Source organism: Scylla paramamosain, chromosome 10, assembly GCF_035594125.1.
Source record: "Scylla paramamosain isolate STU-SP2022 chromosome 10, ASM3559412v1, whole genome shotgun sequence".
Taxonomy (NCBI): Eukaryota; Metazoa; Arthropoda; class Malacostraca; order Decapoda; family Portunidae; genus Scylla; species Scylla paramamosain.
Genome location: NC_087160.1, coordinates 19,431,683 through 19,455,931, shown reverse-complemented (window position 1 = coordinate 19,455,931; position 24,249 = coordinate 19,431,683). Strand labels below are relative to the sequence as shown.

General features: G+C 42.1%; 1 protein-coding gene across 1 annotated transcript in view; it reads right to left on the bottom strand.

Moving 5' to 3' along the window:
- LOC135104533 (roundabout homolog 1-like) overlaps positions 1–24,249 on the bottom strand; it is a 190,903-nt gene that overhangs the window by 36,853 nt on the left and 129,801 nt on the right. The window contains 2 exon segments of the mRNA XM_064012107.1: positions 5,831–6,038; positions 17,251–17,372. Coding sequence (XP_063868177.1) covers positions 5,831–6,038; positions 17,251–17,372 — 330 coding nt within the window.

The window sequence follows — 24,249 nt, the reverse complement described above, 5'->3', positions numbered from 1 at the left end:
TGTCTGGGTGAAAATTCAACAATTCAACAATGTATATTTATGAGAGAGAGAGAGAGAGAGAGAGAGAGAGAGAGAGAGAGAGAGAGAGAGAGAGAGAGAGAGAGAGAGAGAGAGAGAGAGAGAGAGAGAGAGAGAAACTTAGATCACAAGAGCTATAAATACTAATTAAAAAATATGACCAAAGTTGCTAACGCACACTCACCGAAACACACACACACACACACACACACACACACACACACACACATGGAGGTAGTATAAGTTTCATTTCTTGACTTTGAATATGCATAAGTAAAATCATGACAATTATGATAACGATGAAAGTACAAAAACAACAACAACAAGAACAACAACAGCTACTACTACTACTACTACTACTACTACTACTACTACTACTACTACTATTACTACTACTACTACTACTACTACTACTACTACTACTACTACTACTACTACTACCACTCTTACATGTTATTAGTAGCAGTGTCTGACTGTCTGTGCGTCTTGCCAGAACCTTCGCGAAATTGAGTAGGAGAAAATAATATTGTATTCTTCACGTTCTCAGATCTTTCGCAAGCATGACGTGATTATTGGACGTGCTGGGACTCGGTGACGGTAGGTGGGTGTTCCTCTCTCTCTCTCTCTCTCTCTCTCTCTCTCTCTCTCTCTCTCTCTCTCTCTCTCTCTCTCTCTCTCTCTCTCTCTCGCTACGTAACCGGTACTAATTCTGAAGCAAAAACTGAAGTTCTACTGGTGATTCTAATGGCGAATGTTCTCTGCCAGTCATTGCTACGAAGATTTGTTGCAGTTACAGCAGTTGTGGAGATACTTCGTTTTGAGAGAGTACTACGACACATTCAGCATGAGCGAAGTGATGGCGTAACAAATGTGTCATTGTGTTATTTAGTGAGTTTAGTGAAAGTTCTCGTGTTGATGCGATGTAGTGGGGAGTGTTCTTCGTGATATTAGCAGCAGAGGACGCTAGATAAATAGGGAATGGAAGTGAAGTAGGATTAGAAAGTTATTGAAAAAAAAGTAAAGATATTGAAAAGTAAACATAAAGAGTAAATCCACGAGAAAAGAAAATAGGTAATGGAAATAAAGTATGATTAGAAAATGCTGAAAAATTAAAAAAGTAAACACACACACACACACACACACACACACACACACACACACACACACACACACACACACACACACAAAAGGAAACATAAATAGTAAGTAATGAAAAACAAAAGTTATTAGAAAAGTATCATACTAACAAAAGTAAAAAAACAAATATATATATAAACAGTAATTGAAAAAAAAAATGGTATAACAAACAAACACAATCTATAAAAAAAATAATAATAATAATAATAAAAGCATAAAATAATCAAACAATAAAAAAACAAACATACAAAAAAAAAAACATAATGAAAAAGAGAACACAAGAAAACACACACACACACACACACACACACACACACACACACACACACACAACACTACATTACCAACACACCATATCACGCTGCTTAGTTACCTTTTCCCCTTCTTCAATTAAAACCCCCCTCCTCCCACTTTGCCATGATGTCTGCTTCCTCCTCCTCCTCCTCCTCCTCCTCCTCCTCCTGCCCCACGCGTCACTATAATCAGTTAAATGCGCAAGATAATTGTTCCCGTTTTTCTTCGTCCACATAAAAAGTTTAATACGTCGTAATAATTTTTTTCCCTACGCAGTGACTCTTTATCTCTCCCTTCCTGGTTTTCCTTTTTTTTTTCCTTATTCTTTTATTTTGTTTTTCATTGTTTTTTCTTTCAAGCTGTCCTGATTTTTGTTTCTTTTCACTCGCTGCTTCACCTCTACCTCCTCCTCCTTCTCCTCCTCCTTTTTCCTTCTTCCTCTCGCTTTTCCCTCTCCATAGTGCGCCAAAGGGAGGAAGGTGGATGGGGAGAGATCTTCTTTCATTTCTATCCTCCTCTTAGTAAGTAAATGCTCTACAATTATCTCTTTTTTTTTCTTTTTTCTCTGACATTATATATTTTTTGGGCTTTTTGCACATGTGATAAATTTATGTCTTCTGCTTTCATCTAGTTTAGTGTCTCTCTCTCTCTCTCTCTCTCTCTCTCTCTCTCTCTCTCTCTCTCTCTCTCTCTCTCTCTCTCTCTCTCTCTCTCTGTACTTTTTTTAATGTTTTTTTTATCTACTACACTATTGATCTCTACTCTTTTACGATATTTTCTTTCATCTCTCTTTTTTTTATTTTTTTCTCTCTCTCTCTCTCTCTCTCTCTCTCTCTCTCTCTCTCTCTCTCTCTCTCTCTCTCTCTCTCTCTCTCTCTCTCTCTCTCTCTCCCTCTAACAAGAAAAAACGTGCAAAGAGACGCGGAAAGAATGAATAAAAGAATGACTGAAAAATGAATGAAGAAAGGAAGGGAAAGAAGGAATTAAGATATGAAGAAGGGAGAGAGAGAGAGAGAGAGAGAGAGAGAGAGAGAGAGAGAGAGAGAGAGAGAGAGAGAGAGAGAGAGAGAGAGAGAGAGAGAGAGCGTGATGGAGGACGATGAATAAGAAATGAAGGGAAGGCGGACTTTCTCAGGAGTGAAGGGATGCATACTGGCTTCACTATTTCTCTTCCTCCTCCTCTTCTTCCTCCACACCTCCTTTTCCTCCTCTTTTCCTCCTCCTCTACTTCTCCTCCTCCTCTCTGGCGTGTGTATCTTTCCTCTCTCTCTCTCTCTCTCTCTCTCTCTCTCTCTCTCTCTCTCTCTCTCTCTCTCTCTCTCTCTCTCTCTCTCTCTCTCTAAATTTGTGTATGTTTATTGTATCGTGTATCGTTTTCTCTCTTTTTTCTTTTCTTAGTTTTCTTTCTTTTCTTCTTCTTCCTTCTCTTCCTATTATAAGAATCTTTCTATGTTTAAGTATTTTCATCTTTATTTTTTCTCTTCCTTCATTTTTCCCTTTCTTCTTTTTCTTCTTCTTCTTCACCTTCTCTAGTTTCCTTTTCCTCCTTCTCCTCCTCCTTCTTCATTTCCTCTGTTTCCTTTTTCTTCCAAGTCTTCGAATTTATTGATCGCTTTGCATATTCTTCTTCACTTGTATTTTCGTTTGTTTCCTCCTACTCCTCATCTCCTTTTCCTCTGAAATCTTTATCATCTTCCTCTCTTCCCCTCCTCCTAGTTATCGTGTTTATGTATTTCAGTTATTTCATTCTTCCCTCTTCTATTTCCTGTTCCATTCTTGCTAATCTGTCTTTCCTCTTTATCATTCTCTCTCTTCTTTCTCTAGTTTTCCTTTCGTCCATCTTGCTTTTATCCTCCTGTTTACCTTTCTTTACTTTATATTATCTTTTATTATTATTCTTTTCCTTTCTTCACTCCCTTCTTTCCTTCCTTTCCTCTTCCATTTTCAGACTCAATTCATCTTCTTTTTTTCTTAATTCTCTTTACTTCTCTTCCTCCTTTTCCTTTCATTTTTCTTATCACTTCCTTCCTTTTCCTCCTCTAACTTCCACCACTGACTCCACCGTGTCCTCTCTCATTTCCCTCCTCCTCCTCCTCCTCCTCCTCCTCCTCCTCCTCCTCCTGTGTCATATTTCACCCCAGTGAGCCCCAACTTTTGTCCCGCACGAGTGATCTCAGATTCACGAACTTAAATGAACTATACAGAAGTAGTAGTAGTAGTAGTAGTAGTAGTAGTAGTAGTAGTAGTAGTAGTAGTTGTTGTTGTTGTTGTTGTTGTCATTGTGTGCGGGTGTATTTGTTTGTTTTGTATGTATGTATGTATGTATACTTTGCAAACAAATACCAGCAAATAAATAAAGTTTTTCTTCGGTTTTATATCTTCAGTTGACTTGTATTTTTATGTTATGACTCTCTCTCTATCTCTCTCTCTCTCTCTCTCTCTCTCTCTCTCTCTCTCTCTGTGTGTGTGTGTGTGTGTGTGTGTGTGTGTGTGTGTGTGTGTGTGTGTGTGTGTGTGTGTGTGTGTGTGTGTGTGTGTGTGTGTGTGAAGTTACAACATTAACTCAAAAAAAAAAACTAACTTAAGGAGACTTTATAACTGATTTAATATAAAACCACTACCATCACCACTACTACCACCACCACCACCACCACCTCCACCAGCAGCGCAGCCCCGGCCATTCACAGGAACCATCGCCCTAAAAGCAAGCCTCGTCTCTCCTTTGAATTACGTCTCGTCATTTGACCCGCAGCCTAAGTGCCTCTCGGTGCCCTCCTTGGCGTCACCGTGAGGACTCTAAACTCTCCTCTCATCGCTTATCCTCGTGACTCCTTACCTTCCTCCTCCTACTTACGGCACGCCCTTTGTTTTGTTTATATTTGTACTTAGTGTTTTTTTTTCTGTCTCTGTGTCTCTTGTCTCTCTCCAGGTCTATATACCTTTCTTTTCTTTTTTCTCCTTTGTGTTCTTTCTTTAAGCTCTTCTTTTTAGGTCCTCCTTGTATGTACCTCTATGTTTCTTCTGTTTTCTTAAAGATGGTATTTGAAAAGATGTGCTTTATCTTATAAGAATTAGTTTTTATTGTGATGCATAAAGAAAAACGAGAGCAATGTGTTTCTTTTCCATAATACACACACACACACACACACACACACACACACACACACACACACACACACACACACACACACACACACACACACACACACACAACTTTTAGCCTCAGAGCGGCTTCTCAAAAATACACGTCTCTCAATGCAGTGTAGAAGGTATACTTAGATGAAGGAACAAGCTAACAAACCACACTCACTGCCATTGCCATACGCTCATGGAAGAGAGGTATGTATGTACACACACACACACACACACACACACACACACACACACACACACAGGAGGTCTGAGGGAGAAGTAATCTTAGTAAGTGTTCCACAGAGGGCTGGCACCATCTCTCTCTCTCTCTCTCTCTCTCTCTCTCTCTCTCTCTCTCTCTCTCTCTCTCTCTCTCTCTCTCTCTCTCTCTCTCTCTCTCTCTCTCTCTCTCTCTCTCTCGCCGTTTCTCCCAAAGCCAGGTACATTGCCAAACGTTTCCTGCGACTCTGGATATGTCAAGAGCACAAACGGACATAGACAGACAAGGATAGATAAGACCCCAAAGTTACTGTCTAGACCCTTCAAAAGAGTCTTGCTTCGGATGCGCGTCCTCTGCAGTCTGATAAGGAAGATAAAGGAGAATACGAGGCTCTACAGCGATCGGAGAGAAGAGGAGAGGGTGCCGTAAAAAATATTATGCAAAGGTACTGCCTGTTTTATAGTAAGTGATCGGGCAGGGGTTGCGTCTTGAGAGGGAGAGAGAGAGGGGCTAGGGAGAGGGAGAGGATGAGGGAAAGGAAGAGAGAGAGAGAGAGAGAGAGAGAGAGAGAGAGAGAGAGAGAGAGAGAGAGAGAGAGAGAGAGAGAGAGAGAGAGAGAGAGAGAGAGAGGACGCAAAGTTTATGTAAGAGAATGCTGAGAAAGATACTGTTAAGATTACAACAACAACAACTACTACTACTACTACTACTACTACTACTACTACTAACATCACACTACAATCTTACCACAACAACTACTAACTACTACTCTCCTTTAAAAGTAGCTAACCAATCCACTCAACTATTCTATCTGTTTTCTATCTCTGTACCTTTATCTCTGTACTCCTCTGTCCATCCCTCACTCCTCAGATATCCTTGTATTCCTATTACCTATCTTTTCTTAATAAAATTCTCATCTTTATTCGCTCCAAAGTCACCTGGACGCTCACTTCTTATATACCTCTATTGTGCATCTTTCCTCAATAAACATATATGCAGTTACATATCAGAGACACTCGGGAAACTCACCCACCACCTGAAGAAGGCCAACTTGCGAGATAGCGGGGTCTGTGTTAATCTGGCACATGTAGTAGCCGCTGTCCTCCTCCGTGACTCCCGTGATGTGCAGCGTCCAGGTCTTGTGAGAGTCGTGAGTGACGGAGTAGCGGGAGATGCGAGCTATGAGGCGAGTGTGAACAGCCACGATCATCTGCCGCTTCAGGTGAATCCAGCCCACCTGTGGAGAAGAGATGGTTGTGAGAGTGGTGGTGGTGGTGGTGGTGGTGGTAGAGTGTAAGTAATAATGGTGATGTTAATGTAACTGGTTGTACAGATGGACATAGAAAGGCATTGGAAGGTTAATAGGTGAAAGTTTGTAAAATTGCTGTTATTTTTATATTTCTTCTTCTGCTTCTCTTTCTTCCTCTCTTTTATCTCTTCCTCCTCCCCGTCCTCCTCCTCCTCGTCTTCTTCCTTCTCCTACTCTTCTTGTTTTTCCTCCTTCTCTCCTCCTCCTCCTCCTCCTCCTCCTCCTCCTCCTCCTCCTCCTCTTCCTACAACTACTACTACTACTATCATCACAGGTAGGGAGATAAGATTCACCTTGACGAGAGGCTTATTAGGGAGTAAACGAACATAAAAAATTGCCAAGATGAAGAAGGATGCGGCTGTGGAAGAAACTATTGACATTTTTTTGGGAGTGGTTTATTTTAAGGCTGAAAAAGACTGTGATTCATCTCCTCGTAACTTCCTTTCCCGGAGTGTGATTTTGCCGATATCTTCTCCTGCACCTTGAATATAGCCTTGCCTTCCCCTTCCCTCATACGTCACAAGGAGCGTTTTTACTCTCTCTCTCTCTCTCTCTCTCTCTCTCTCTCTCTCTCTCTCTCTCTCTCTCTCTCTCTCTCTCTCTCTCGCATCTATCCTTTCTCACATAAGAACGATAAGCTGGTTATTTTTATGAAGTCTTTTTCTTTTCTTATTCTTCATTATTCTTCATTCTTCGTTTTATACTGTTTAATGTTTCTTTTCTTGTTTTTTTTTTTTTCGTGAGTAGTTCATTGTGCACTCACCTCACAGCTATTTACACGTACATCTTGTCATATTCCTCTGCACTGTTCTCTCATCTACTTCCTTACATCCTCACTTCATTCACCCATTCATTCACAAACCTCTTCTATCCCTCACCACTCATCTCTTTCTCTCTCTCTCTCTCTCTCTCACTTCTAACACCCTCAACACCTTCCCACCACCACACCACTGACGATTCTCACCACACATACCATCACCATCATCACTATCACCAGCCTTCCACCTGTCCTCCTTCACGCCCACACCCTCGATAACCTACCTCACGTTCCCCTTCAGTTAGGTAAATTCAGTCCCTTAGCGCGAGAGAAGATGTGTGACTGAGAAATTGTGTTGACCTGCGTCTCTCCCTCGGGACTGTCAGGCTAAGTGGCCATCGAAGGAGTGAGTGAGAGGAGGGAGCCACCTGTACACAATAGCTGGGGGTGTCTTGTGTTCTTGTCTCTCTCTCTCTCTCTCTCTCTCTCTCTCTCTCTCTCTCTCTCTCTCTCTCTCTCTCTCTTGCTGCTTTATTTCTTGTGTTGTTTCTTGTCTCCTATTGTTTGTCTATTTATGTTCACTGTTGTTCTAAGTATTCTATTGTTGTTTTCTGCCACTTATACGCAATAACTGGGGCTGTTTTACGTCTTCTATTGCTGTTTCGTACTTTTTTTTTTTGTTGTTTCATATCTTGTCATATTGATGTCCGGTCTTATATTGTTCTACATATTGTTATTTTATATGCTGTATTGCGGTTTTGTGTCTACTGCTGTTGTCTTCTACGTTCTGTTGGTATGTTGTGTCATCAAATATACAAAGCAAAGCATTGGCGATAAAGTAGAAAGGTTTAAAAGTTATGAGGAAATGAATGTTTTATCATTTACGACCTGGCTTATCAAGGAAACAAATCAATAAATCAGCTTAATAGCAACAAGAACAGTAACAACAACAGCAGCAGCAGCAGGAGCAGGCGCAGCAACAGTAGCAATAACAACAACAACAGCAACTACAACTACAACAACAACGACAACAAGACTTGCAATAACATCGTCATCAAGAGGAAGAAGAAGAGGAAAAAGAAGAAGATGGAGGAGGAGGAGGAGAAGGAGGAGGAGGAGGAGGAGGAGGAGGAGGAGGAGGAGGAGGAGGAGGAGGAGGAGGAGGAGAAGAAGAAGAAGAAGAAGAAGAAGAAGAAGAAGAAGAAGAAGAAGAAGAAGGAGAAGAAGGACAAAATCATTAATAACAACAACAATAATAATAATAACAACAACAACATCACCACTACCACCACCACCACCACCACCACCACTACCACTAACAACAGCAACAACAACAACACTCCCTGCTGTACCCATCCATCCCCACCTGGCCTGGCTTGCAATCATGGCATCAGCAGCAGGACGGGGGCACGCCAGGAGGACATTATTAATAAACAAACAAGCAAATGAAGTGACTGAATCAAATCATGAATAAATACCCAGGCGACTGTTTAATTTTGATAAATGACATGAATTCCTCTTTAACCAATCTCCCTCCGTACCCGTCTATCAATAAATTAACGCTGAAAAAAAAAAAAAAAAGGGATGGACAGGGGAGGGAGGCGCAGGTGGGACAGGCCGGGCTGGGTAGGACAGGTAGGTGGGCACACGTACATATAATATTGACCCTTAAAAAAACTCAACATATATTACGGTGCTTAAATTTCCAGTGAAATGAAATGTTTATTGGGGATATTGTTCAACGCCTGTCTGCCTCTCTCTCTCTCTCTCTCTCTCTCTCTCTCTCTCTCTCTCTCTCTCTCTCTCTCTCTCTCTCTCTCTCTCTCTCTCTCTCTCTCTCTCTCTCTCTCTCTCTCTCTCTCTCTCTCTCTCTCTCTCTCTCTCTCTCTCTCTCTCTCTCTCTCTCTCTCTCTCTCTCTCTCTCTCTCTCTCTCTCTCTCTCTCTCTCTCTCTCTCTCTGAAATACAGGCAAGTTACAGCCAATAATTCAAAATACAATTGGTGCAGTTTTCCCGCCTGTCTAACGCAAGACTGAACCAAACAACAACAAGGAAAAAAAGTGGAAAAAAGAACGGAAAATCATTTCCATATTAATGAATGGAAGTGACGATTGGCGGGAGAGAAGGAGGAGGACGAGGAGGAGGAGGAGGAGGAGGAGGACGAAGAGGAGGAGGAGGAAGAGAGCGACAATGAGAATGATGAGGTGGACGAGGATAGGGACAAGGAGAACGAGTGAAAGGACGAACAAAACAAAGAGAAGAATAAAGATAAGAAAGAAGTGAATGAAGAGAAAAATAAGGACAAGAAAGCCAAGGAAAAGAAGAACGAAAAATTTCAGTAACAGTACTAGTAGTAGCAGTAGTAGTAGTAGTAGTAGTAGTAGTAGTAGTAGTAGTAGTAGTAGTAGTAGTAGTAGCAGTTGTTGTTGTTGTTTTTGTTGTTGTTGTTGTTGTGACACCATGAAAAAAAGCACTAAACGTTGTAGCTATCATCAGTTCAACTAACGATTTCTGGCACTAGACTGGAAACGGTGACTTCCTACTGGCAGAGGTTGAGACGGTGCAAAAATCATGGAAATTTTTGATAGGAAATAAACGCAGTTCGTGAGTCGCGGGGGACAGGACCAGGACCTTGTAAATCTTGCTCCCCAAGTGCCGCGACAGTGATGGAGCCATGCTGTTAGGCGGGGCTGCGGCAGGAGAAGGAGGAGGAGGAGGAGAAGGAGGAGGAGGAGGAGGAGGAGGAGGAGGAGGAGGAGGAGGAGGAGGAGGAGGAGGAGGAGGAGGAGGAAGAGGAGGCTAAGGAGGAGGAGGAGGAAGCAGGGATTGGAATAGGGATGTTTCAGGGATCACTCGAGAAAATTCTTAGGAGTGTGAGGTTGTTTTTCCAAAAGAGAGAGAGAGAGAGAGAGAGAGAGAGAGAGAGAGAGAGAGAGAGAGAGAGAGAGAGAGAGAGAGAGAGAGAGAGAGAGAGAGAGAGAGAGAGAGAGAGAGAGAGCGAGCACATGTACGAAGAAAAGACAAAACAGAACAACGGAATAATGGGAGGGAAAGGAAGGGAGAAATGGAGAGAGGGAAAGGGGTGGGAGAGATGGAGGAGGGGAAGAGAACGGAGGGAGGGAACGAGGGAGGGGAAGAAGAAAAAAAGAAAAAAAGAAAACGGAGCTCATACTACGTGATAAAAGTTTCTTAGTTATGTTTATGGATGAGGGAATATTTTCTGTATATGACAAAAAAAAAGAAAAGAAAAAGAAAATCAATGTATTGTAGTAAACGTTTTTTGTGGGGTCTGTCTCTCTCTCTCTCTCTCTCTCTCTCTCTCTCTCTCTCTCTCTCTCTCTCTCTCTCTCTCTCTCTCTCTCCTCATAGTGTCACCTAACTATTCCATTATAGTTTATACACAGCGTACTCTCTCTCTCTCTCTCTCTCTCTCTCTCTCTCTCTCTCTCTCTCTCTCTCTCTCTCTCTCTCTCTCTCTCTCTCTCTCTCTCTCTCAGTCCATTGTCTTCATTGTGCTACATCTCTTATTTAAGATTAAAAAGTTTAACACAAAATCACAAATAGTCACGAAGGAAAGTGGTGAGAGAAGAAAGAAAAAAAAGAAAAAAAGAAAACAAAAGAAACAGGTCTAATTCTGCTATTTGCTCTTCCTTTATGCTCATTTGTGTTCCTTTGACATCACACACACACACACACACATGACAAAAGGGAAAAAGAAAAACAAATCTGCTTCTGGTACTTGCTTTTTCTATACGTCTACTTGTGTTCCTCTGACATCACACACACACACACACACACACACACACACACACACACACACACACACGCACGCATACACGAGTTATTATGCTCTACACCATTTTACTCGCCAGCTATGTATCCTCGTGTACCCCAAAACACACATTATGAGAACGGGGATGCAATTTGAAATAAACTTTCTCTTCGTGGAGCTGTGTTTGAGTGGAGCAGGAACACAACCAGAGGAAGGAACACTTAAAGAGATGGTCCGGTCATTAGGATTTACATAAGAGAAAGCTGCTGGATGAGAGGAAGAAAGGCGACTAAGGGAGAATAAGGGTTTAATAAAAGAGACACAGAGAGGAGAAATGAAAAGAGGTAAGGTAAGGAAGGATGAAGGGAGACGAAAAGTAAAAAAAAAAAATTAGGGGGAAGAGTAACGAGGAAGGGAGAAAAGGGTTTAAAAAAGGGACACAGAGAGGAGAAATTAAATGAGGTAAGATAAGGAAGGATGAAGGGAGAGGAAGTTAAAAAAAAGACAGGGAGAGGAGTAACGAGGAAGGGAGAGACGACTAATGGAGAATAAAGGTTAAAAAAAGAAGACAGGAGTAACAAGTAAGATAGTTTAAGGTAGGAAAAGATGAATGGAGAGGAAACGTTAGACAAGACAGAAAATGTAATGGAAGGAGGTAAGATACGAAACTATACAAGGGGAGGAAAGGTTAGAAAAGACAGGGAAGGGAGTAATGGCAAGAGGTAAGGTAAGGTAAGGAACCATAAAGGGAGAGAAAATATTATAAAAGAAAGGGAGAAGAGTAATGAAGAAAGGAGTTAAGGAAGCATAAAGCGAGAGAGGAAAGATTAGAAAAGATTATGATAGGCAATAAAAGAGAGAGAGGCAGGATGAGGAAGAGTGAAAGGAGACGAAAGATTAAGAAAAAGAGAAGGAATAAAGAAGGAAGAGAGGGAGGGCGAGAAATGATGAAGGGAGAGAAAACGTTGAAAAAGATAGAAACACAATGAAAAGCAAAACACGAAGAGAGGGAAAGAAGAGAGAATGAATGATAGAGTGAAAAAAAAATAGAGACGCAACGAATTGAGAAATAGTAAAGTAAAAGTAATTTAAGAACTTATAAAGCATAAACTTAAGGGAGATGTAATGAATGAGGCGTTAGATACACTTTTAGAAAGGATTAGGAAGGAAAGGATTCATGTTTGGAATGAAAAGGATCTAAAACCATGAAAGGGAAAAGGGGAGGAATGATCATGAAGGAGAGACGGTAAAGGGGAGACAGAAAGACAGAGACAAGGAAAAAAAGAGGAATAAACGAAAAAAAAAGGATTAAGGCTAGGCTGGAAATGGCAAAGAGAAAGAAAGATGAGGAGGAATTGATTAACTAAGAATCTGATATTGGCTTCGTGAAGGAGCGTGTGTGTGTGTGTGTGTGTGTGTGTGTGTGTGTGTGTGTGTGTGTGTGTGTGTGTGTGTGTGTGAAGGGGAGAAGGCGTGTCTGATGAAGGGGATTGAATGTTCTTTGGGAAAGCTGATTACAAAGAAAGTCTGAGTTATCACCTTCGTTCTGCCATTCTGTCTATTCCTGCCCTTCCCCCTCTTCTTTACCTTCCTCCACCACCACCATCACCACTCCTCGTCCTCCTTGTCCTCCTCTTCCTCCTCCTCTTCTTCCTTCTTCTACTCTTCCCTGCACGCCAGCACACCAGACAAAAAATCATGACTGGTCGCAGCTCGGACAAGTGGCGGCGGCTCGAACGAAGAGTTAACGAGACCGTGAAGCGGAGAGGTGAGGCGAAGAACGCTGTCGCCCTCCTCCTCCTCCTCCTCCTCTTCCTCTTCCTCCTTCTCCTCCTCCTCCAACATCTTCACTCTCTTTATCTTTTAGTCTTCTCTTGACAATTTTCATCATCACCACTCTCATTTTATCACGTTTGACATCGGTACTCTTAATATCATAGCTACTACGACACCAACTAGTACTACTGTTGCTTCTTCTCCTCCTCCTCCTCCTCCTCCTCCTACTATTACTACTACTACTACTACTTCTACTTACTACTACTACTGTCACTAACCTTAAGTAAAATATAAAAAGTCATGAAAAAGCTTCCTTCCAGTAATCAACATACATACGTACAACACATACATATAACACACATACGCACGTTGAGTACTTTACAATGTCAAATGAAGACGAAAGAGTAGTTGACAAGTAACCTTTCTTCGCAGCCGTGTCTTACCACTTTGAAGATTAGGATCAGATGTAATTACAGGCACGAAACGATTATCCAAAGGTCGAGGGGCTTCCTGCCTATCCCCGGCTTTGGAAAATTCATAGGGGTACAGAACCAAGCCTGTATTTTGGCTCTCAGGTCACCAGTCAACCTGATCGCTACTCCAGGAAGTAAAGAGTAAAATTAAGCTGCCAAGAGATGTAGTGTTTTTTAGTTCATGGATTTTCTTGTGACCTTCCCGGCGAGTGAAGTTCACGTGGTCGAAAAGTCGATGCGAGGTTTAATGTTAGTGATAATTTGGCTTTGTTTAATGCATGTTATAATTTTTTTTTTACTTGTTCACTTTTGTCGTTCCTCGTTTTTTAAATTTTTTTTTTAATGTGTGTTTTCTTTTTTTCTTTTTTTGTGTGTATTTTTTTACAACATTTTTTTTCGCGGTTCTGTTACATTGTTCGAATCGTAATTGTTTAAATTTTTTCCCCTCACAAATTTAAAGTTCTATCAAAACTTTTTTTTTCTGAAAGCATTGATTCAATTACTAATTTGTTTCTTGATATAATGAAATATCTACTTCAGTAACGGCATAAAAATTCTAGCACCATTACTACTACTACTACTACTACTACTACTACTACTACTACTACAACTACTACTACTTTCTATTTATCTATAGCTGCTTAATTTTCCTTCTAATGAGAGAAGACAGCCAAGTAGATAAAGGAAAACAATCCTCTAAAGTGACCCGCCTGACTGGGTCTTAAGTGCGGTGAGGGGAGGGAGGGAGGGAGGGAGGGAGGGAGGGAGGGAGGGAGGGAGGGAGGGAGTGAGGGAGGGAGGGAGGGAAGGAAGGAAGGAGGAAGAAGGAAGGAAGGAGAGGAAAAAAAAAAAAAAAAAAAAATATATATATATATATATATATATATATATATATATATATATATATATATATATATATATATATATATATATATATATATATATATATATATATATATATAATATAAAACGTTAAGCTCTACGGTCCTGCCATGCCAGGTTCCATTTATTCGCCCCCTCAAACTTTCAATTATGATGGTGTTAAGTGTATGTAGTAGTAGCAGGAATAGGAGAAGGAGTAGTAATGATGTTAGGAGTAGTAGTAGTAATAGTAGTAGTAGTAGGTGTAACTTTGCTCTGGGAGAGTTAAATAATACCTAGAAGCCAAACTTGTCCTCAGCCCAATTATATTCATCCATGGAAGAAGAAGATGTCGAGGTGATCAGTAGTGTTGTGGGTGAGGTAGGCTATTTTGATAATTTCTAATTACTTTAATATCGATGTTAATGGAATGAAAAATGACAAGGTGGCTTTTATGATATTCAGTGCAGCTACATGCTTTTTTTTTTCTTTTTTATGACCGTTCTTTTGTATTTGTCTGTCTTTCTGTCTTTGATTTCACATGTCTGTCTGTCTATCTGAGAGTCTCTTTGTGTGTGTCCGTCTGATTGTTTGTCTGTATGTCAAACATATTAGAGCCTTTATTTTCTTTGTCATTGCAGGGAAAAATTTGTCAGTCTATCTGTTTTTCTTTTTCTGGCTCTCTCTCTCTCTCTCTCTCTCTCTCTCTCTCTCTCTCTCTCTCTCTCTCTCTCTCTCTCTCTCTCTCTCTCTCTCTCTCAAACTCACATCAACACACCCACCCACCCACCTACACAAACACACATACAGACACACACGCAAAGACACACCACTATCCAGCAGCGCGATCCTAAATGGAAAAGATCCATTTGTCTGACGATGCCACGATAAAAGTATCCGGCGTACTTAACCAACAAAGCTCTGGCCGAGGTGTACCTGGGCCTGGTTTTTCTTTACTTCTTCCGCCCGTGTCTTTTAGTGCTTCCCCGCGATCACACAAAGCTGACAAGCGTGGCGAAGCTAAATTATACAGCGCACCAGTTTAGAAAGAACAGAGCGGTGTATTGTGACTTGTGTTGTGTGTGCTTGTACGTGTGTGTGTGTGTGTGTGTGTGTGTGTGTGTGTGTGTGTGTGTGTGTGTGTGTGTGTGTGTGTGTGTTTTGTTACGCAGTTCATTCTAGTGTTCAGTAAATCATCTATCTACCTATTCGTCAGTCAGTCAATCCGTTAATCATTTTATCTGTCTGTCTGTTTGTCTATTTGCCTATCTATCTATCTCTCTATCTGTCGATCTGTCTATCGGTATACCAATCAAACTATCTATTCATTTTTCCGTGTGTGTGTGTGTGTGTGTGTGTGTGTGTGTGTGTGTGTGTGTGTGTGTGTCTATCTGTCTGTCCGTCTTTCCGTGTGTCGTGTTTGAACCCAGACACCCATCCAGACCCAGCAAGGGCAGTGTGAATGAAATGAGGTGATTTTACGTGACAGAGAAATGTCGACTGTGTGAATGAGATAAAAAGTGAATAAGAAAGGAAACTACAACACACAGTGGCGGTGGGAGGGAGTAAATCCCCCGACAAAGGAGGTGTTGGCCCGAAAAGATAGCATAGAGAGCAAATGTATTAGAAAATGATATCTGCAAATTGAAGAGGCGCGGGAAAAGACACGAAGGAAGAGAGAGAGAGAGAGAGAGAGAGAGAGAGAGAGAGAGAGAGAGAGAGAGAGAGAGAGAGAGAGAGAGAGAGAGAGAGAGAGAGAGAGAGAGAGAGAGAGATAATCACACAGACAGGTAGAGAGGCAAAGAGACAGACAAACTAATAGACAGAGCGAAATAAGATTATAGACATATAAATAAAAAAAAAATCTACAAACAAAAAAAAAAGAATGAAAATAAATAAATGATGAAGAAATTAAGAAAATATATTACAAAAGAAAAAAAAACGCTACATTCTCTGCAATATAAAAATGAAAGAAAAAATAACTAAAGAATACTTACAAATATTAATGCATAAAAGACTGAAGAAAAATACACAAAAGCACATTTACGTACAGAGAACAATGAAATAATACAGGAAAACGTAAAAATAGCATAACTCCAAAATGAAAAACAGGTTTGACAGAAAATAACCACACAAAAAAAAATAATAATAATAAAAATAAATAAATAAATAAATAAATAAATGAATAGTAAAAATAAACTGTCTGCTAATGATGGTGATGATGATGGTAATGGCGATGGTAATGCCGATAAAGAAACAATGAAACAATACGAGAAAACAAGATCAACAACACCATAACAGAGAGTCATACGTTAATGGATGTATTTGGCCTCACGAAGCTGTTTGCGTTAACTACACGAGCTACATTATTGAATCTACATAGAAATTACGGCAGAGCAGGACACCAAAGACAAAGGCTGGGGTTAGGCTGAGGTTAGGCTGAGGAGAGGGGTGAAGAGGAGGAAGAGGAGGCAGATTACATAATATATTTACTCACACACGGGATAACTATTACTATCACACATATTTCATCCTTATGTAGCTGTAAAGGAAATGTATGCTAACTAACAGCTTGATAAAGATATAGGGCAGTAAAGAAGAATTATCCTCCCCACCTAAGAAGAGGAAGAGTTGATTGTCGAGATGAAGAGGACAAAGAGAAGGGAGAAGGAGGAGGGAAAATAAAATAAAGACGTAGATGTGGAATAAAGGTAGGCGCACACTTGTTCGCATCGTACGGACGGCACGCATCGTACTCATCGGATTGTTTTTGGGGTCAGCGCACATTGGTCCGCATCGTACGGACGGCACGCATCGGACGGATCGGATTTTCTGCGCACATTGTCGGCATTGGACCATTCACCACCCGCAGTTGTGAAGCTGAGCTCTCTCTGGAAGGACATACTCCATCCGCATCGTTCGTACGCATCGGATTGAATGCTCTTTCGGGGATCCTCGTCGGCATTGCCGATGTCCGATGCGTACGACGCGGTCAAATGCGCGCAGACCCATTTGAAATAATGTAAAGAATACTAAAATCCGATGCGTACGATGCGTGCCGTCCGTACGATGCGAACAAGTGTGCGCCTACCTTAAGAGGGAGAGATTGTGGAGAAGAAGAGGAGAAAGATAAAGGAGAAAGAGGTAGGAAAATAAAATAGAGACGTAGATGCAGAATAAGAGGGAGAGATTGTGGAGAGGAGGAGAAAGAAAAGGGAGAAAGAGGAGGGAAAATAAAATAGAGACGTAGATGTAGAATAAGAGGTAGAGATTGTGGAGAGGAGGAGGAGAAACATAGGGGAAATGAGAAAGGAAAATAAAATAAAAGCTTAGATGCAGAACGAGAATAAGTATGGAAATATAAAAAAAAAGCGTTAAGCGAGAAATCTCAATAAGTAAATGAATAAATAAATAAACAAATAAACAAAAGACAATACAGCATAAAAAAAGGTAAAAAAAAAAAACCATGAAGATAAAGACTCATAAGGAAACGAAAACTAACCTTGTGTTCTCCAAGATCCTCCACAGTGCAGGAGAGCGATGCATCACGACCCACAGTGACCGTGACGTTGCCAATGGTGCCAGAGAAGCGCGTTCTGATGGGGGGATCACCCGAGGCCACACCTGATGAAGGAAAAGGGGCGTGAGAGAGGGAAGAAAACGGGAGACTAACGAGCTGGCGTGGTGAGGAAGAAGATGAAGTGAAGAGTGAGAGAAGAAGTTAGTATGGTGTGTTAGAGTAACCAACTGAGATTAAAAAAAAAAATACAGTGGAAGAAAACGGGAGACTGACGAGATGAATTGACGAGAGAGACAGAAGAAACTAGAATGATGTGTCAGAGGAGAGAGAAGTATTACGATAAGGAAAAAAAGAACTGGTGTTAAGAACAGTATAGACTAGTATGGGAAGATCATTAATAAAGGAAGTCAGAGTGTGTTTTACGGGGAAAGGATTCTGATAATGGGATGAAAGCATGTTGACAGGGGGAAAGTTGTGTTTTTAAGAGTTATAGGATGGAGAAAGAGGAAGAGATGGGAGTGTTAAGATAGGGAAGGGAGCTGGTTGTGTTAAAGAGGGTGTTAGAAGGTAGAAAAGAGAGGTAAAGAGATGATGCTTGCAGAGATGAAGCACAGGGGAGAAGGAAGAAAGAAAACAGGTGTTATGAGATCATGGAGATATAAAGACACACATATTCACCAAACCGCCCCCCCCACACACACACACAGAAGCTAAACATAGTCTTTCATATACTACATCACACTTGAGTTGGATGCGACAAGAAAGAATAAAGAAGAATCAGTGAATGCTTTATGAGATGAACACAATACACACACACACACACACACACACACACACACACACATACACACACATGAATAAAGATGGAAAAAGGCGGACGGGAAATGATTTTAACTTACGTACACTGTTTCCATAAAGCAGATTGGACGCTGAGAGAGAGAGAGAGAGAGAGAGAGAGAGAGAGAGAGAGAGAGAGAGAGAGAGAGAGAGAGAGAGAGAGAGAGAGAGAGAGAGAGAGAGAGAGAGAGAGAGAGAGAGAGAGAGAGAGAGAGAGAGAGAGAGAGAGAGAGAGAGAGAGAGAGAGAGAGAGAGAGAGAGAGAGAGAGAGAGAGAGAGACTCAATTTCGTTCCCAACTTGAACTTTGGTTTCACGCAAAAAAAAAAAAAAAAAAAAAAAGATTTTCTCAAAACCGAACCCGAAGAGAACCAACTGTAACTCAGGGCGGGGCGGAACTGACGGGGCGGGGCGGGCAGAGACTGTGTTGATCTTGGGCGGAGCTCGCTGGGTGGGCTGAGGGGCGGGGTGGGGTGAGGCGTGGTCGATGGGTGGGCTGGGTGGGGGCAGAGCCGGGGTGGGTGAGGCGGGGCTAAGTATGATTGAGTAGCACGAGGCTGGTGGGCGGGAGAGGTAAGGGCGGGGCGGGGCGGGGCGGCATGAGGCGGGGCGGGGCGGGGGAGAGATGGGGAGAAGTGGAAGAAAAAAAATCACTACAAGAAAAATGAAGGAAGAGCGCACTGGAAGCGACATAAGAATTGTAATCTTAATATATCACTCTCTTTGTATTCATTTCCTTCTACTTATATCTTTCTGTCTGTCTGTCTGTCTGTCTGTTCACATGCTTACGCCTCCTTCTGTCCGTCTCTTCACCTGTCACTCTCCCTGTATTCAGCACAAAAGTCTTCAGCTCAGAAGCATTTTTAAAAAGATGAACAATGTAGGAAACTAAAGTAAGGTGGACAATGAATGTTATCCGAGGAGGAGGAGGAGAAGGAGGAGGAGGAAGAAGAGGGGGGAAGAGAAAGAAGAAGAGAAGGAGGAACAAATGAACACAAAGGAAGAACATATAACAGCATCCTTGTTGGTTCTCAAGAAGCTGTTTATAAAGAACTATGGAACTATATACTAGCTAACATACAATGAGGGAAGCAGGAGGAGGAGGACAAGAAGGAGGAGAAGCAAGAAAGAGAGATAGAGAGATAGAGACGAATATTATGACGATCAAAGAGGCAACAACTAACAAGGAGCAGAGTACAAAAGGTAACCTTCACGACTTTCTCAGGCTCCCGACCTTATAGAGCAAGAAGGTGCCGCTACAGAGAGACCGTCAACACACCACAGGAAGAAGAGAATAGATCACGAAAGATGGAGGGGGAAAAATGCATAGATACTAGAAAATGGGCAAAAATGAAAGAAAACGAACGCACCAGGAAATGTGATAAGGTAAGGGAAAGAATTTAAAATAACTCACTGGAAGGATAAAAACCATATATCAAATGCTAGAAGAAAAAAAAACAATGCAAACAAATAGAAAAAAAACAAAAACAAAAACAAGAAAATAAACAACCTCACAATGAAAGAAAAAAAAATCATCGCGTGTGTGTGCGTGTGTGTGTGTGTAGTGGCCAGCCGCTGCCCCGCGCGAGACACCAACCCACCAACACAACAACACAACAACACGCGATAAACTCCAGCGAAGACGAGGAAAAAGTTAGCAAGAAGCCGCCGCCCCAGGAACCCCAACACACCACTCCGAGGAAGTTGTCTCCCCTCTAGGCAGTTAAACTATTCAAGAAGGAGGAGGAGGAGGAGGAGGAGGAGGAGGAGGAGGAGGAGGACAAGGGGACAACAACTACCAACAGGAGAAAGATGATTAGAGTTGAGAAATAACAAAAAAGAGAGGTACATAATAGAAAGAGAAATAAAATGATTACCAAAGAAGAAGAACAAGATGAATTTAACAACAAAAAATAAAAATCAGATAAATAAAGAACACAAAAAGAGTATACCTCTGGAGTAAGAAAGAGAGAAAGAAAGGAAGGAAGGAAGGAAGAAAAGGAAGGAAGGAAGGAACTAAGGAAGGAGAAGAGGAAGTCAGAGATGGAAAGGTGACAGAAGAAGATGTACGAGGAACAGAAGGTAAAGAAGATGGAAGGAGGAAGGGAAGAAGGGAGGGATGGAGGAGGAGGAGGAGGAGGAGGAGGAGGAGGAGGAGGAGGAGGAGGAGGAGGAGGAAGGAGGAGGAGGAGGAGGAGGAAGAGGAGGAGGAGAGGAAACATACAAACAGCATCTTGACATTATAGAAGTTAGGAAGACGAAGGTGGTCGCAGCTTTGAGAGAGAGAGAGAGAGAGAGAGAGAGAGAGAGAGAGAGAGAGAGAGAGAGAGAGAGAGAGAGAGAGAGAGAGAGAGAGAGAGAGAGAGAGAGAGAGAGAGAGAGAGAGAGAGAGGAAGCAGAAAACAAAGAAGAAAAAGATGGAGATTAGCCCACTTGGATCCAGTGTCGATGTCTTCATACAGCACAAGAAGGAGAAGGCGAGGAAGACGATGAAGACTAAGACGAGAGAAGAGTATGTATAATTCATGCGCCAGCCGAAGTTAAGCTCAAAAGGTTTTGTCTACGGAGCCACAAAAGGAAGAGAGGCGCGGCTCCCTCCTCGCCATAACCTCATTGTCGACAGCAGGATGAGGGAAGGACAAGAGACACTTAAAAGTTTCCGTTCTGACTCTCTTTACCTCCTCTCTCTCTCTCTCTCTCTCTCTCTCTCTCTCTCTCTCTCTCTCTCTCTCTCTCTCTCTCTCTCTCTCTCTCACTTTTTTATGTCATTTTGGAAAGGTGAAGGAAGAGGAGGAGGAGGTGATGGTGGTGGTATAGGAGGAGGAGGAGGAGGAGGAGGAGGAGGAGGAGGAGGAGGAGGAGGAGGAGGAGGGTTGTAAATCGCCTAAAAACTCAGGTAAGAAATGAGATTTTACTTCATCTTTTCGACGCCGAGATTAAGTGTGTCTCTGTGTGTGTGTGTGTGTGTGTGTGTGTGTGTGTGTGTGTGTGTGTGTGTGTGTGTGTGTGTGTGTGTGTGTGTGTGTGTGTGTGCCTACTGTCCGTCTGCCTGTTTAATCACCCAACACACACACAAACACATAGACCTACCCACAAAGATTCCACCCAACACCAATCTTAGAAAAAAAGGGGGAAAAAAATAAAAGGCAAAATAAAAAGAAGAAAAACGAAAGAACAAAACCACCCAGAATATTACCCACCAAAATAGTACAAATACATACACGAAAGAAAAAAAAAAATAAAAAGGACCCAGGAACACAAATTTTTTACTACAATACATCCCCTTTCTTCCCTTGGCCTTGAATCCCCGCCAATCCCCAGGAGCGCGTAGCTGTGCCTTGCTTATTCAGGCGTTGGTCTAGTTTTGGCGTAGGTAGATGTTAGGGAGAGACGGAGAGAGGGAGAGGGAGAGGAGGGAGGGAGGGAGAGAAAGAGAAGCACTAGGGAAGAGGGACGGAGGTAATGGATGGATGGAAGAGGCTCTGAGGCACTTAGCTACACGTCCGGCCTCTCTCTCTCTCTCTCTCTCTCTCTCTCTCTCTCTCTCTCTCTCTCTCTCTCTCTCTTGTTCTATGCCTACCTATGCCTACCCTAGTGCTTCTCTTCTATTACTACTACTACTACTACTAAGATTACCAGCACCATTATTCCATTACTACTACTACTACTACTACTACTACTATCACCAGCACAACCACCACCACCACTACTACCAGCAGTGCTACTCTAAGCGAAATACAAAGTGAAATTAATTAACTTGAGGATACGTAGATTAAAAAAAAAAGAAATCCATAAAGAAAGTGACACAAATGAAAGGTCAGCAAGTCGGGTCATAACGCAGTAATTGTACCTGTAAAATGTAAATTGATTCCAGGTACTAGAACTCCTACCTGTCCCCTCCCCCTCCTCCCTATTTACCTCTCCCCCTCTCTCCCTCTCCCTCTCCCTCACCCACTAAGGAATTAATGAGACAAATGTGACCCCGGCCGATGCTGCAAACGTGTCGAGTGATGATGGTGATGATGATGATGATAATGATGGTGATAGTGGTGGTGGTGGCGGTGGTGGTGTTACTGCTATTGATGCTCCTCCTGTCTGCTACTAATCCTCTTCTTCCTCCTCCTCCTCCTCCTACTCTTCCTTCTTCTCTTCCACCTCAGTTTTTTTCTGTTGTTCTCCTCCTCCTCTTCCTTTTCCTTATTCTCCTCTTCTGTCTACACTTATCCCTCCTATTCCTCTTTCTCCTCTTCCTCCTCCTTCTCCTCCTCCTCTTCCTCCTCCTCCTCTTAGTACTACTACTACTACTACAACTACTATCACTAAAACAACCACATCTACGCTATTAAAATGAAAACAACAGCAACAAAATTACTAATGCAAATAATAACGCAACATTTGCGCCTCAGAGAGAGAGAGAGAGAGAGAGAGAGAGAGAGAGAGAGAGAGAGAGAGAGAGAGAGAGAGAGAGAGAGAGAGAGAGAGCAACACAACACGCGTCCGGCCTTCCCTCTCCACCATTATGCCTCCACGATACCCAGGCTTCAGACTCAAGCTTTTACCTCATGCTTCAAGCTGGTCATCCGGTCCCCACACACACACGCGAGAGAGAGAGAGAGAGAGAGAGAGAGAGAGAGAGAGAGAGAGAGAGAGAGAGAGAGAGAGAGAGAGAGAGAGAGAGAGAGAGAGAGAGAGAGAGAATTGTGTTTAGGGTTAGTGAGGGCAAGAGGTCAGTCAGTAAAGGGTGATGGAGGATAAGGAAAGGTGTAAGGGAGGTTAAAGGGTAAGGAATGGTTAATGTGGGTAGTAGGGGTAAGTTAAGATACCTGGGATATTGCTCTGTTCAGGTGAGTGGCTAATTAGCAGGTGAAGTGTGGATTTCACGTAGTTTCATGTATTGAAGTTTTGTTTTGTGTTAGTGTTAGTGTGTTTTGACAATATTGTGATGTTCTGCCACATGTCTTTTCGGTTTGGAATCCTGTTCATGGTTGGTGTGTTTTTTTTTATGAGTCTTACCAATGTGTTTCTGTCTTGTGCCATTGCTTCACTTATTCCTTTCTTCCTCGTTTTTTCTACTGAATGTAGTTTTTCCATCTCATCCTACGCTTTCATCTTTGTCCCTCGTGAGCTCTTCAGTGCTGTGTTCCACTTTATCCTACGCCTTCTTGTTTGTCTCTTGTGTGATTTTTGATGCAGTTTTTCCGTCTTATCCTGCATTTTCATCTTTGTCTCTCGTGTGCTCTTCAATGCAGTCTTTCCACCTTATCCTACACCCTCCTCTTCCTTATCTTTCGCGTGTTCTTCAATGCCTTTCCACCTTATCCTACACCTTTCTCTTTCTCGCAATCCCATCACCTCCATATCTTTGGTTTCTCTTGTGACGTGTTGCTCTTATTTATCTTATTTCTTCGCTTTTTAGATCACCAGACCCTCTAAGTCTTCCCTCCTGGACTATCTTTAAAGGACTCCAAAAGACCCTTAATGTACTGATGTGTTTTATTCGTCTTCCTGTTATGAGTATTATTAGTATTAGTGGGTATTGTTGTAAGAGATGGTCGTGCTTTATATGCAGGTGTGAACGTCAATGAGGAAACACCTTTAAGCTTATGATAGAGAGAGGAAAAACACATATATTTCTTTTTTCATGGTGTTTTCGGTTCACACCAAATTTATGTATTAATATGTCACATCGCCTTTTTGTGAGTGAATGGCGGTGGTAGTGGTGGTGGTGGTGGTGGTGGTGGCGGTGGCGGTGGTGGTTTTTACATAGCTATCCACCAACACACACACACACACACACACACACACACACAACATCTATATACACGTACGTACAAATATACACATTTTCATTCTGTCCCAGTAATAGCAAAAGGGGAAAAGAACACACACACACCAATAACAAACAAAAACTACTCTCTCTCTCTCTCTCTCTCTCTCTCTCTCTCTCTCTCTCTCTAGCTCTCTCTCAAAATGATTCTTTACCGTTCATTTCTCCGGGTGGGGCGGGGAGGCGGGTGGGAAGGCGGGGCGGGAAAGCAGGGCGGGAAGGCAGGCGGGAGGAGGGAGCGGGAAGGAGGGGCGGGAGGACGTACGGGAAGAGAGGGGAGAGACGGGAGGGTGCTGGGTTATGGCTGATATCGGCTGAG